The sequence below is a fragment of the Pseudonaja textilis genome, chromosome Z (assembly GCF_049901715.1).
Source record: "Pseudonaja textilis isolate UNSWEBS1 chromosome Z, rPseTex1.2, whole genome shotgun sequence".
Taxonomy (NCBI): Eukaryota; Metazoa; Chordata; class Lepidosauria; order Squamata; family Elapidae; genus Pseudonaja; species Pseudonaja textilis.
This window is the reverse complement of record NC_142008.1, coordinates 128,407,463-128,420,450: the sequence shown is the minus strand read 5'-3', so window position 1 is coordinate 128,420,450 and position 12,988 is coordinate 128,407,463. Positions and strand designations below refer to the sequence as shown.

General features: G+C 41.3%; 1 protein-coding gene across 1 annotated transcript in view; it reads right to left on the bottom strand.

Annotated features, from left to right (window-relative positions):
- ITGAX (integrin subunit alpha X) overlaps window positions 1–11,993 on the bottom strand; it is a 46,770-nt gene extending 34,777 nt beyond the window's left edge. The window contains exons 1-6 of the mRNA XM_087918239.1: window positions 11,847–11,993; window positions 7,050–7,164; window positions 5,987–6,099; window positions 4,473–4,537; window positions 2,602–2,716; window positions 781–911 (exon numbers count right to left, since the gene is read on the bottom strand). Of these exons, the coding sequence (XP_087774365.1) occupies window positions 781–911; window positions 2,602–2,716; window positions 4,473–4,537; window positions 5,987–6,099; window positions 7,050–7,164; window positions 11,847–11,889 (582 nt within the window). The 5' untranslated portion in view covers window positions 11,890–11,993. The remainder of the gene's footprint in view (window positions 1–780; window positions 912–2,601; window positions 2,717–4,472; window positions 4,538–5,986; window positions 6,100–7,049; window positions 7,165–11,846) is intronic.
- Window positions 11,994–12,988: the final 995 nt, after the last annotated feature.

Sequence of the window (12,988 nt, the reverse complement as noted above, 5' to 3'; positions counted from 1 at the left end):
TGCCTATTGATGTCAAAGCGGATTTTTCTGATTTCTTATTTAAGTCTCCTTTCAGTATAGGGAAGGAGAGAGAAGAAAAAAAAAAAGCCAAACCTTTCCCTTTTCATTTTCCTTTGCTGCTTCCGACTCTTCTTTGGGAGCGATGTTATTTTTTGTAAGTTTAAATTCCAGAGTACCTTGGTTGTTGCTTTTACAATTTAACCCGGTCAGCCAAAACTTTCACTTCTTATCTTCCTCCTGCACATTCTTTTCTGGTCGAGTTCTTCTTTGTGGTGGCCATTTCTGACCACTGCTGCAACCGCCTTCGGGAAAGGGAGTAATGGCCAGCTGAGGAGGAGAGATGCGGCTCTCCTCAACCCTGCTGGCAGTCTCCCCCCTCTTCACCACCTCTACGGGGTGGCTTAGACCCGAAACCAACCAACTCGGGGCGCTCCAGCGGCAAACCCAGACAGAAACTGCTGAAGCCCTTCAAACCGGAAGTCTCTAAATAAACTCTTGTAAGTCAAGGACTAAACTGTATTACGATTAAAACTCTAAAAACATTTTAAAAGTGAAAAATAAAAACATCCAAAATAAATATACATATATATTATAAGATAATAGCAAACATAGTATGGAAATTGCCACAGACTGAATATCAAAGGCTTCTAATTAGAAAGAGCATATTATAGCCCAGTAAAAAAATTAAATGATTATATACTACTACAGATATTAATGAGGGACTCAACATTTTCAACTCTGAATATTATGGTTTCATCCAGTCTGATCTCTTAACATTACCTGAGTGTTTGTATTTTGGAAACGCTTTATGACCTCAGAAATAAAGGTTTTCATTTGTATGAATTGACGAGTTTTTATGCTTCCTGAACCATCAATCAGAAAAACAATGTCAGCAGGGCGTCTGGAACATTCTACGGAAGCAAGGCCAATGGAGAAGAAAATGGAAAAAAAAAAGAATAGCACATAGTCAAGCAGATGACAAAATAAAATAACATACATAATAAATAAATTATGCAAAAAATGAATCATGATTGTGCATGTCTGTGTCTGCATGTGAGATACTGTAAGTTGACTGACATTTAATTATCCCGCATTCTTTTCCGAATGAGCTGACCTTCATCCTTGTGTGTATAATTCTACAAAAATCCTGTTCACGCTTATTTCAGAATAAGCTCCATTCAGCTCAATGCATCTGGGCCTCCTGGAGAGCTTAGGTGGTCCTTGACATTATTGTAACTGACCCTGAAATATGGTTTTTAGCAGAGTTGGTATTCAGCAGGTTCTGACCAGTTCTGGAGAAGCAATAGTGGACATTTTGAATAGTTCAGAGAACCGGCAAATGCCACCTCTGACTTCCCCTGCCATGCCCACCAAGCCACGCCCACAGAACTGGTAATAAAAACATTTGAATCCCACCACTGGGTTTTAGTCATAAGTGGAGGCATCAAGAGTTGTAGTGGTGCAGTGGTTAGAATACAGTACTGCAGGCTACTGATTGCCGGCTGCCAGCAGTTTGGCATTTCAAATCTCACTGGCTCAAGGTTGACTCAGCCTTCCGAGATCAGTAAAATGAGGACCCAGATTGTTGGAGGCAGTAGGATGACTCTGTAAACTGCTTAGAGAAAGCTTTCAAACACTGTGAAGTGGTATATAAGTCCAGGGATGGGCTGCTATGGGTTCGCTCAGATTCAAGAGAACCCGTAGCTAATGTTATGGCTGGTTCAGAGAACCACCAAATCCCACCCCTGGCTGGCCCTGCCCACCCTGCCCTGCCCCTCCCACCCAGCCTGCCCCTCTCAAAAGTCTCCATGCAGCCCGCTTTGGATGTGAGGCAAGTGCAGAGCCCACGCAAAGGCTTGGATAGGGCGAAAAATAGGCCTCCCGGAAGTTCCAGAAAGCCAGAAATGGGCCCCTTTCCAGCTTCTAGAGGCCTCCGGAGCCTGGGGGAGGCCGTTTTTGCCCTCCCAGAGGCTTGAGGAAAGCCTCTGGAGCAAAAACATACCACCACCACCCTCAGCTGTGGTGCAGGAGGCTGACTAGGCCACTCCTACCATGGCCACGCCCACCCAGCAACGGGGCAGAGAGCTTGTTGCTGAAATTTTTGAATTATACTTACTTATACCCCTGTATAAGTAAGTATTATTGCTATCACATGATCAGATTGAAGGTTACTACCAATTTTAATGACAGTTCTTATGCAAACACAATGGTTGTTAAGTGAATCTATTTCCCCCCAGTGGAGATTTTTGTTGTTGTTGTTGTTAGAAACCAGAAGTAAATACTAGAAACCAGCAAAAAAAAATAGTCACAAATTGTAGCCACATGACTGTGGGGCACCAAAAATGACTTTAAAGGTGTGCCAGTCACCAAATACCTCAAACGGGATCATGTGATCATGTAATATTATATATGTGGCCATTGCAACTTCAAAAACAGGTTGTTCTTAGCTTGGAGGAGATCAATTTTAACTTCAAACAGTTGTTAAGCAACAACTCATAAGACTATGGGAAAATTATGAATGATATGAATGAAATTATATTTTCCCATACATGATCTCTAACATTTGTAGGTGGGTGGTGGTGATTTGCATCTGGATCTCACCTGGCAATTGATCAGGAAAGCGCTGGATCTGCCTCAAATTCTGGTCCAAGAGGAAGCAATAACCTTTGAGATATATGTATTCCCCACACGTTTGGTGTACCCTGGGCCCACACACCTGTGGGGTAAAGGAGAGCCATCTACAGTGACCAGACACAGAAAATCTAGCAAGGTCAACTTCACTTAAATTGTTTTATCTTGTTTTAACTTTGAATTTTAATTATTTTACTCCTGATTTAATTGCCTCCTAATATCAGCCTTCCACCCTCTGAGGACAGTAAGAGGAGAACTCAAATTATTGGGGGCAATATATTGACTTTGTAAACTGCTTAGAGAAGGCTGTGAAGCACTGTGAAGCGGTATATAAGTAAGTGCTATTACTATATAGTTTATGTTTTTCTACAGTATTTAAATTGTATACCACCCTGAGTCAATCCGTGAGGAATATGGGCAGTTTCTAAATTTGATATATAAGTAAATGAAATAAAACTTTTATGGAGCCTTAAGCCTCCTAATCCTTAACTTCATATACAGGTAGTTCTCAATTTATAACCACAACTGAGCCCAAAATTTATGCTGCTAAGCGAGATAGTTGTTAAGTGGATTTGGGTTCATTTTACCATCTTTCTTCCCACAGTTGTTAAGTGAATTATTGCAGTTGTTAAGTGAGTAACATGGTTGCAAAGTGAATCTGGATTCCACAATTGACTTGCTTGTCAGAAAGTCACAAAAGGTGTTCAATGACCCCGGCACACTGCAACCGTCATAAATATGAGCCAGTTGCTAAGCATCTGAATTTAGATCATGTGACCCTGGGGATGCTGCAATGGTCATAAGTGTGAAAAACAGTCATAAGTCACCTTTTTCATTGTTGTTGTAACTTCAAACTGTCATTAAACAAATAGTTGTAATTCGGGGACTACTTGTATAACACTGCTGTGTCGATGTAATGGAAAGGAGGAATATTCCTGAAGAACAAAAGGAAAACTTGCAACCAAGACAACAGGCTGATAAGAGAAATCTGAATCCGGGCTAGAACTGTAACCTGGAAAAGCCTTGTTATTTCCTTACAGCTAGCATTCACGTGCAATTCCTTATTTAATCTCCCATTAGGGTTTTAGGTTATACAGAGGATAAATACGGTTCCTTTACAGGAATAATTTTTATTTCCCTGAATCTCAAACAAGACCCCACCCCTAGTTCTTATGAAGATAGGGATGCGGGAGAGAGCACATTCAGGTTTGCAAGACTGATGTCCGCTCTCCAAGGTAGAAACCAAAGGCAAATGCTATTTTTATTACAAGGTTATAATAACAGAACTTTGCAGTCTGAATGTGCTTCTTCCCTTTATCTTCATCCTTTATTACTTCCCAGAGATCCAGTGTCTTGCAGTTAGCTTTTTGAGGCCTCCTAAGGTCAGCAGTCAGCAGTCTCCTAAGGGACGTGGTGGCTCAGTGGCTAGAATGCTGAGTTTGTCAATCAGAGAGGTTGGTAGTTCGGCAGTTTGAATCCCCAGCACTGCTTAATGGAATGAGCTCCCGTTACTTGTCCCAGCTTCTGCCAACCTAGCAGTTTGAAAGCATGTAAAAATGCAAGTAGAAAAATAGGGACCACTTCGGTGGGAAGGTAACAGTGTTCCATGCATGCGTCTTCAACATTTAGTCATGCTGGCCACATGACCACAGAGATATCTTCGGACAGTGCTGGCTCTTCATTTTTATAACGGAGATGAGCACCGCCCCCTAGAGCCAGAAATGACTAGCACATATGTGCGAGGATAACCTTTACCTTTACCTTAAGGTGAGAAGTGCTTCCACCTGCTATGCAAAGACCATCTCATTGCTACCAACCTAATGACAAAGACAATACCTTACCAACACTTGAGAATCATGGGCTGAAACAGATAAACCAAGAGACATGTTGATTGCATCAGGAGGTCCTGAGAAGGCAAAAAAAAAATTACTAAAGGAAAACACACACGCACACACACATACACACTGAATAGCATTTGCTATAAATTTTCCATTCTAACTGTATTTTATTCATTAATTCATTCAGTTTGATGCTGCCCATCTCCATATGACTTGAGTAGCTCATAATAATAGTGATTCTTATTTATGTTTTTTTAAGCCCATCCTAGATTTTAAGAATATGGTTGATGATTACTTCAAAATAAGCCGGAATTACAGGAAGTTATGCCTTAGGAGGATACAGGCATGGTACTCAGCTGGTAATCATCAAAGGGTTTCACCTAGAATAAGTTTTATTCATGGCTTAAGGGACATATAAGAGAAGTCTAGACCAGTGTCTTCAAACTGTGTTCTGTGGAAATCATAAGATTTCAAGAGATAATGATGTGGGTTTAAATTTATAATCCATCCAGTGATGCATGGGTGGATGGATGGAGAGAGGGAGGGAGGGAAGGTAGGGTGGAAGGAGGGAGGGGAGGGAGAAAGGGAGCGAGGGGAGGGAGCAAAGGCAGGCAGGAAAGAAGGGAAGAGGGAAGAAGGAAGGAAGGGGGAAGGAAGGGGGAAGGAAGGAAGGAAGGAAGGAAGGAAGGAAGGAAGGAAGGAAGGAAGGAAGGAAGGAAGGAAGGAAGGAAGGAAGGAAGGAAGGAAGGAAGGAAAGAGAGTGTTGGGAGTATAAGTCACCTAATAGTTGGGTTGGAAAATATATAAACCAGGATAGACATTTTAATACTGTCTCTTTAAGAGAATGCTAAAACTGTAATTGGGTGTGGTTCCTCAAATGGCCATAAGATGGAGCCAGAAACCTGGGTTGTTTAGTTCTTGTTCTGTTGTTCTGGAGAGTGTTGCCTTCCTATTGAGTGTTACTGATCATAGTTCATCTGGGATTTGATGTAAGTCTGTTACTGAATTGTTTTTGATACTGGACTTTGTTATTGGATTATCCCTGGACTGAAAACTGACTGATTTAACTGTGAATGATTTGGACTGCTTGTTTGGACTTTGCTTAAACGTTTATTGGAGGTAAAAACCTACATTTTACTATACAGTGTATCTGTGTGCTGTTTGTGTGTTATTCTTCACCACTCTCACTACGTCTCCCTGTATGCTCTCATTCTCCTAATGGGGAAGTACCTCAACAGACATCTTGATTTATCGTGTTAATGTACCTCCCCAAAGAGAGGAAATGCAATACAGTTTACATAATGTGGCCCTGGATAACTTAAATACAATAAACTTTTTCTTTTGAAATTCAATATACATATAAAATATAAGTGTTTAAAATATGAATAAAAATATAGTATTTTAGTACTTATCTTCCTCATTTATTATTTATGAGGAACAAAAGCAATAAATAAGTCAATATTAAATGCTGAAGTTCCTGCCTTAAACATCAAGGGATCAAAGAGTTCAGCACTTACTTTGAAGAATCAACTCCTGGCATCCGCCTGACTTGCTTGCAGTCACCTGGCATTTGTATATTTTCCCTGTTTCATTCACAACTCCCTGCTGAAGTGGAGCACCTACTAACACCCTGTCAAGAGGAGGCGAAACACAGACTAAGTAGAATAGGCAAATCAGAAATCTACCTGCTCAAGGACCCAAACAGGATTCAGCCACTCGGACTAAACAACCAGGGAGTGAGGGAGGGAGGGAGGGGGCGAGGGAAGGAAGGAAAGAAGGAAGGAAGGAAGGAAGGAAGGAAGGAAGGAAGGAAGGAAGGAGAAGGAGGGAGAGAAGGAGGGAAGAAGGCAGGAAGGAAGGAAGGAGGGAGGGAGGGAGCGAGGGAGGGAAGGAAGGAAGGAAGGAAGGAAGGAAGGAAGGAAGGAAGGAAGGAAGGAAGGAAGGAAGGAAGGAAGGAAGGAAGGAGAGAACACCACTCAGGTGACCCCGAGGACACAGATAAACTTCCAAGTGGCCTAGATGACTTGCTAAAAGAAAGCAAATGACCAGCTGTCTCCAAGGAGTGTAAATACGTTCATTCCCCACCATCCAGTCCAAGCTGAAGAAGCTTCTTGGATGAGAAGTGAAATGTCTTTGAATAAAAACAAGAAAGTCCAGTTGCCTTTTGAAAAGCCACCTTTGGGACACCCATCTTTAACTTGTCATGTTGAGAAACATTGTTCTAGACCATGGGCGTCAAACACAAGGCCCTCAGGCCAGATCCACCCTACAATATTGTTGGATACGGCCCTCAGGACCATTCTGGAAAACGTACAGGGCTGGCCTGTGTCACTTCAGCCCAGTCTACCCAATGTGAAGAGGAAACACGCCAGCAGTTTGAGGAGTGGCGTTAAGCTGGCCACGCCCACCCAGTCAGCCACACCCATCCAGTCAGTCACACCCAGTGAGTGGCATCAAGCTGTTCACGCCCGTCCAGCTGGCCATACCCACCCGGGATTGAGGTCAACCACAGCCCTGATATGGCCCTCAATGAAATTGAGTTTGACATATTCCTGTTATAGACAGACTGGGGTCACCTACCCGGCATTTGTGCCGCTTCCAAATTGCGCCACACTGTAGCCAAAACTTTTCACCGTTTCCCGGAAGATAATCGGTTGTTCAGTGTCCACACTGAATCCATGGCATGGGGTCAGCACTGCAGGATTAAACAAAATAAAGATTTTCTTTAGCCTTTTCCCCATAGCCAGAAGGGAAGGACACTGTAAGGGGCAGAATAAGCTTTAACATCCATTTCTTTGGGCATAGGTGCCTTTGCAACCAGCCATGTTGCAAAGTTTGTAACAATCAGACTGATTTAGGAATCACACCTTCTATGTGGTTCATAGTTGTATAAGACAGCAGGTCCTTCCTGAGCACCAGCAACCAAAAACAACAGCTTGGTTAGTCAATCAGTTGTGTCTGTTCCTAGCTGACTTCTAATTCATTTTGGATCTGCTCGTAAAGTTTTGTCAAGGGGTAAAAAAGAAGATCAAGATATTCTCTGGAAGAAAAAAATACTATCCACAGAACCACCCAAAAAATGACTTGCGCCTGTAGGCCAGACAAGGAATAATGGATGGAAACTGAACAAGGAGAGATTTAACCTGGAAATAAGGAGAAACTTTCTGACAGTGAGAACAATCACGCAATGGAACAGAAGTTGCCCTCGGAAGTTGTGGGAGCGCCATCACTTGAGACTTTCAAGAAGAGATTGGACTGCCATTTGTCAGAAATGGTGTAGGGTCTCCCGCTTGGGCAGGGAGCTGGACTAGATGACCTACAAGGTCCCTTCCAACTCTGATTCTTTGTTATCTGTTTGATTGTTGTTGTTTTATGTTTTTGTTTGGGGTAGTTTGAAGAGGTGGGCAGCTGTGTATGCAAGAGGAAAAATCTTTTTTGGGAGTGTTAAAAAAAGGAAGAAAATGACTTTCAGTATGTGGCAACACCAACTTTTAAATTTCTTTGAATCGTGTCATCATTTCGACTGTAGGAAAATAGAGCTGACTTCCTCATTTATGGCGGGGATTTCTTTTTTTAAACACAGCTTTAATGTTTTAAATAACAAAGAGGTTTGCTTATTGAGTAGATCAGAAATAATGCAGATCACAGTTCTTGTTTAACAACTGCCTCATACAATGACTATTTACATTTACGATGGCAATGAAAAAGGAACTTTGAGACCAATCCTGACATGATCTTCACAAGACTGTAAAGCAAAGGAAAGTTGAAATAAGAGTTTACGTGCAATTGCAATTTCATTTAGTTCTCCTTCACTTAGTAACCAAGGTGCTTGTTCCAACTGTGGTTGCTAAACAAGGACTATCTGTAGTGGACAGATATTTTTGATTTTTTAGTCTAAGTAAGTAAGAAAGCCTAGCCCAAAATTACCTAATATAGGGGGGTCCCCAACCAGGGTTGGGATGCTATGGGTTCTCCCCAGTTTAGGTGAACCTGTAGTTAACATTATGGCCAGTTCGGCAAACCGGCAAATCAGTTTATTATTTATTTCACAAATATGTACAGCCAAGTCTATTGTTATGGGAGGATTAACAAGACAAAAGCAAACAAAATAGCAAAAATGTATATAACATTAAAATATCAACAGAAAGTCAACAACAGGCATTGTGTATATCCATAAAATTCCTTCCTTCCTTTCTTCCTCCCTACCTCCCTTCTTCTCTTGCCAGGTTTTAGTCTGGAGAGAATCTGTCTATATGTGTGTGAGCAAATAAAGAACTGAACTCTGGTTGGATTGTTCTAATCTACATCATTCTGAATTGTTCATTATATGATTTGGATTTAAAAAAAATCAAAGATGGAAATATAAATGGATCAGAAGGCAGGAAGTGAGTCTGCAATTGGTTTTGCATATCATTTTAAACCAAGTTTTGCTTAAACTCTGTTCATTGACATAACTATAGTTAACCAGGCTTGCAAGGCTATTACACACCATTTATAATGTGAGAGCACTACCATAGATATCTGATCCAAGTCACAGTAACATCATAGGTACCATGATGTCCTTATGCAAATCATGCAAATCATAGTGGACAATCACTTCCACATCAGCCAGCAGTGTGCAGCAGCAGCCAAAAATGTGAACACAATCCTTGGTTGTACAAATAAAAGCATAGAATCAAACTCAAGTGAAGTATTAGTATCGTTTTATAAAACCTTAGTAAGGCCATACCTGGAATACTGCATCCAGTTTTGGTCACTACATTATAAAAAAGGTTTTGAGACTTTGGAAAAAATGCTACTAAGAGGAGTAAGGGCCCAGAGACAAAAACATATTAAGAATGGTTGCAAGAATTGGGTATGGCCAATCTAGAGAAAAGAAGGGCTAGTCGGAACATGATACCAGTATTCCAGTAACTGAGAGGCTGCCACAAAGAAGAGGGGGCCAAATTATTCTCCAAAGTACCAGAAGGGCAGACAAGAAACAATAGATGGAAACTAACCCAGGAGAGAAGCAACCTAGAACTAAGGAGAAACTTCCTCACAGTGAGGACAGCTTGCCTTCAGACATTGTATGTGCTCCATCCCTGGAGGTTTTTAAGAAGAGACTGGACAGCCATTTGTCTGAAATGCTATAGGGTCTCCAGCTTGAGCAGGGGGCTGGACTAGAAGACCTCCAAGGCCCCTTCCAGCTCTATTCTGATTGGTCAGTCAAAGCAGCAGTATTTGTAAGCTGGGTTCTAATACTGGGAGGCCTAAAGGCACGAAGAAACACAATACCTCCCAGGTTCCTTATTCATAACAAATACAAATTATTTCAATGAATAAATAAATGATAAAAATCACCAATGCATATTTTTATGGTGCAATCCAGATATACATGTCAGTAAATCTCACAGTACCCAGCGATACTAACTTTTGCAGAGAAATTTGCTGACGGGTCCCAATTCTGCCCTAAATACCCATTCTGCTGCACAGGGAGTGCCAGACTTATGACCCCAACTGAGAACAGAATTTCCATTGCTAAATGAAGTGGTTGTTAAGTGAATCACGCCTGGTTTTAAGTTTTTTTTTTTTTTTTGCCACCACTGTTAAGCGAACCATTGCAATTATTAATCCAGCTTTCCCCTTTGACTTTACTGGTCAGAAGCGAGCTAGAAAAGTTGCCAAAGGTGATCATGTGACCCTGGGATGCTGCATCCCTCATAAATACACAATGGTTGCTAAGTGTCTGAATTTTGATGACATGACCATTGGGATGCTGGATGGTCATAACCGCAATGACTGATCATAAATCACTCTTTTCAGTCATGGGAAGCCTCCTCCCTGTCCTAGAGAATGAAATGTTTTGGGGAATATTAAAAGAGGCAGAATATTATATTTCCCCAAAGGAGAAATAGAGAAACATGTTTTTAAAGGCAGAAAGTAGCTCCCAATCGTTCTTAATGTGCCCATTAAGAAAGGTTGGGCCAGCCTACTGACAAACAAAACACCTTCACCCCCAGCAATGAGATTAAAATTTACATTCTCCTCCACCCAAATTCTAAGAAAAGATGTGACCTTTTAGGACATAATAGGATTAACCCATCACCATTAGAATAGCAAAAGACACAAAGTTCATTACATTGCACAACCCCAGGATATTTCAGATATTGTACAACTCCCAGCAACATCTCAGAAACCTGTAAAGATCCATCCACTCATTCAACCGGTAGGTCAGCTGCCCCAGAACCACATGCTGTTAGTGTTTCTGCTCATCAATAAAAATAATCTTTCTTTCCAATCAGCCTCCATTTTGTTTCCAGTACCTTTTTCTCAGCTTGGAACTGAACCAGATGGATTTTTCTTCCAATATAGTGCGGTTGTAACTTTGAATGGTCACTAAAGAAATTGTTGTAGGTCAAGTAGGTTTCACAATGCAACCAAAACATTGTCTCCTGCATCTCCAGGCTTGGTTTTTCTACACAGGTAGTCCTCGACGTACAACAATTTGCTTAGTGAGCATTTAAAGTTACAACAGCACTGAAAAAAGTGACTTATGACCATTATTCATAGTTACGACCATTCCAGCAACCCCATGGTCATGTCATAAAAATTCAGATGGTTGACAACTGACTCGTATTTATGACCTTTGCTTTGTCCCAAGATCACTTGACCCCCTTTTGCGATCTTCTGACAAGCAAAGTCAATGGGAGAAGCAAGATTCATTTAACAACAAGGTTACTAACTTATCAACTGCAGTGGTTCACTTAACAACTGACGCAAGAAAAGTCATTCTCCTCTGAGTTCCCTCTAGTCTTCCTCAGAATTCACATCTTTTCCAAATATTTTGGAAAACTTCCATTTATTTTTCTTGCAAAACATCAAAAGTCTGCCTGCAACAGCATAATGCAAGAGAAGTGGGTTAAAGAGAAAAAGTATACAAATAATGAAATAGTCTAGAGAAAGCCCGTTTGGTTTAGAGCAAGAATCTCCAAACATGGCTGGCTGAGGAATTCTGAGAGTTGATGTCCACAAGTTTTAAAGTTACCAAGTTCGGAGACCTCCAGGTCTTAGTGGTTAAGGCGTCTGGTTAGAAATCATGAGACGGTGAGTTCGTCCCATCTTAGGGGTGAAACCCAGCTAGCTGACTTTGAGCCATTCACTCTCTCTCAGCCTAGCCCACCTCACAGAGTTGTTGTGGGGAAAATAGGAAAAAGGAAAAATGTTAGATATATTCATCACCTTGAGCTACCTGGATATATAAAACAAATATAATAAATAAATAAATTAATTAATAAGCAGCTGAGCCTAGCTAATGCAAGAGAATAAGAGCCACAAACTCCACAATAACCCTGATATATTCATACATCTATCGAAATATTTAAAAAAGGCACTTGCCGGCAACGGCTGAAAAACAGAAAAACAGCTGCACCAACTCCATCCTCAGCTGTTGACGGCCCCTTGCACCCAAGCCTTGTAAAGGTCAGCGAACATGAGGAACATTTATCTGTCCAGAAGTGGGTGTTTCAGCCATGGTTTAACATCGCTGATTTGCACAAAGCAGCTTGGATAAACGGGAAGCTGCCTCAAGAATGAGAGAGGGAAGTATGGTCTGTGTGGGTTTGGCACGGAGGCCAAAATAGTAGATAAAAGCAGTAATAGTAATTTCTTGAGGAAATGACTCATCAACTTTATCTCCATGGCCGCCTTTATCATTTCACACATTCTACAGGCTTATTGTGGCGTTTCGGAGCTCGTGGAAACCGTAAACTTATTTTCGGAAAGATTTTGGGATTGTGTTATAGCTCTTTGCACTTCAGGCCTGTGGAGTCCTGCTCTCATTTTCTGGAATGAATGAAGAACAAACTGAACATTACACATAGGCTTAACACCTACACAGGCAGTCCTCAACTTACAACAGCTCACTTAGCAACCTTTTGAAATTACAACGCAGTGAAAAAAGTGATTTATGAGTGTTTTTTTTCATACTTACGGCTGTTGCAGCACATTCCCGAGGTCAAAATTCAGGTGCTTGGCAACTGACTCATATTTATGACAGTTGCAGTGTCCCAGGAGTCACATGATCCGCTTTTGTGACCTTCTGACAAGCAAAGTCAATGGGGAGGCCAGATTCACTTAACCACATTACCAGCTTAACAACTGCAGTGATTCACTTAACAATTAAGAAAGGTCATAAACTGGGAGCAAAACTCTCTTAACAACTGTCTCAGTTAGCAACAGAAATGTTGGACTCAGTTGTGGTCGTAAGTCAAGAACTACGTGCACTGACATTTTGTTCCCAACAAAAAGAGCAAATGAGGAAACTGTGGCCAAATTGAATGTCTATGAAGATTCTTAGTCATCCAAGTCATGGTTGTCCCAAAGGTGCTTTTCTGATGGCAGCTGGACCATCTGGTTTTTCTTTGAAGACGTTTAGCTTCTCATCCAAGAGTTGAAGATGCTCCTTGGATGAGAAGCTAAACGTCTTCAAAGAAAAACAAGAAAGTCCAGTTGCCTGTTGAAAAAAAGCACCCCTGAGG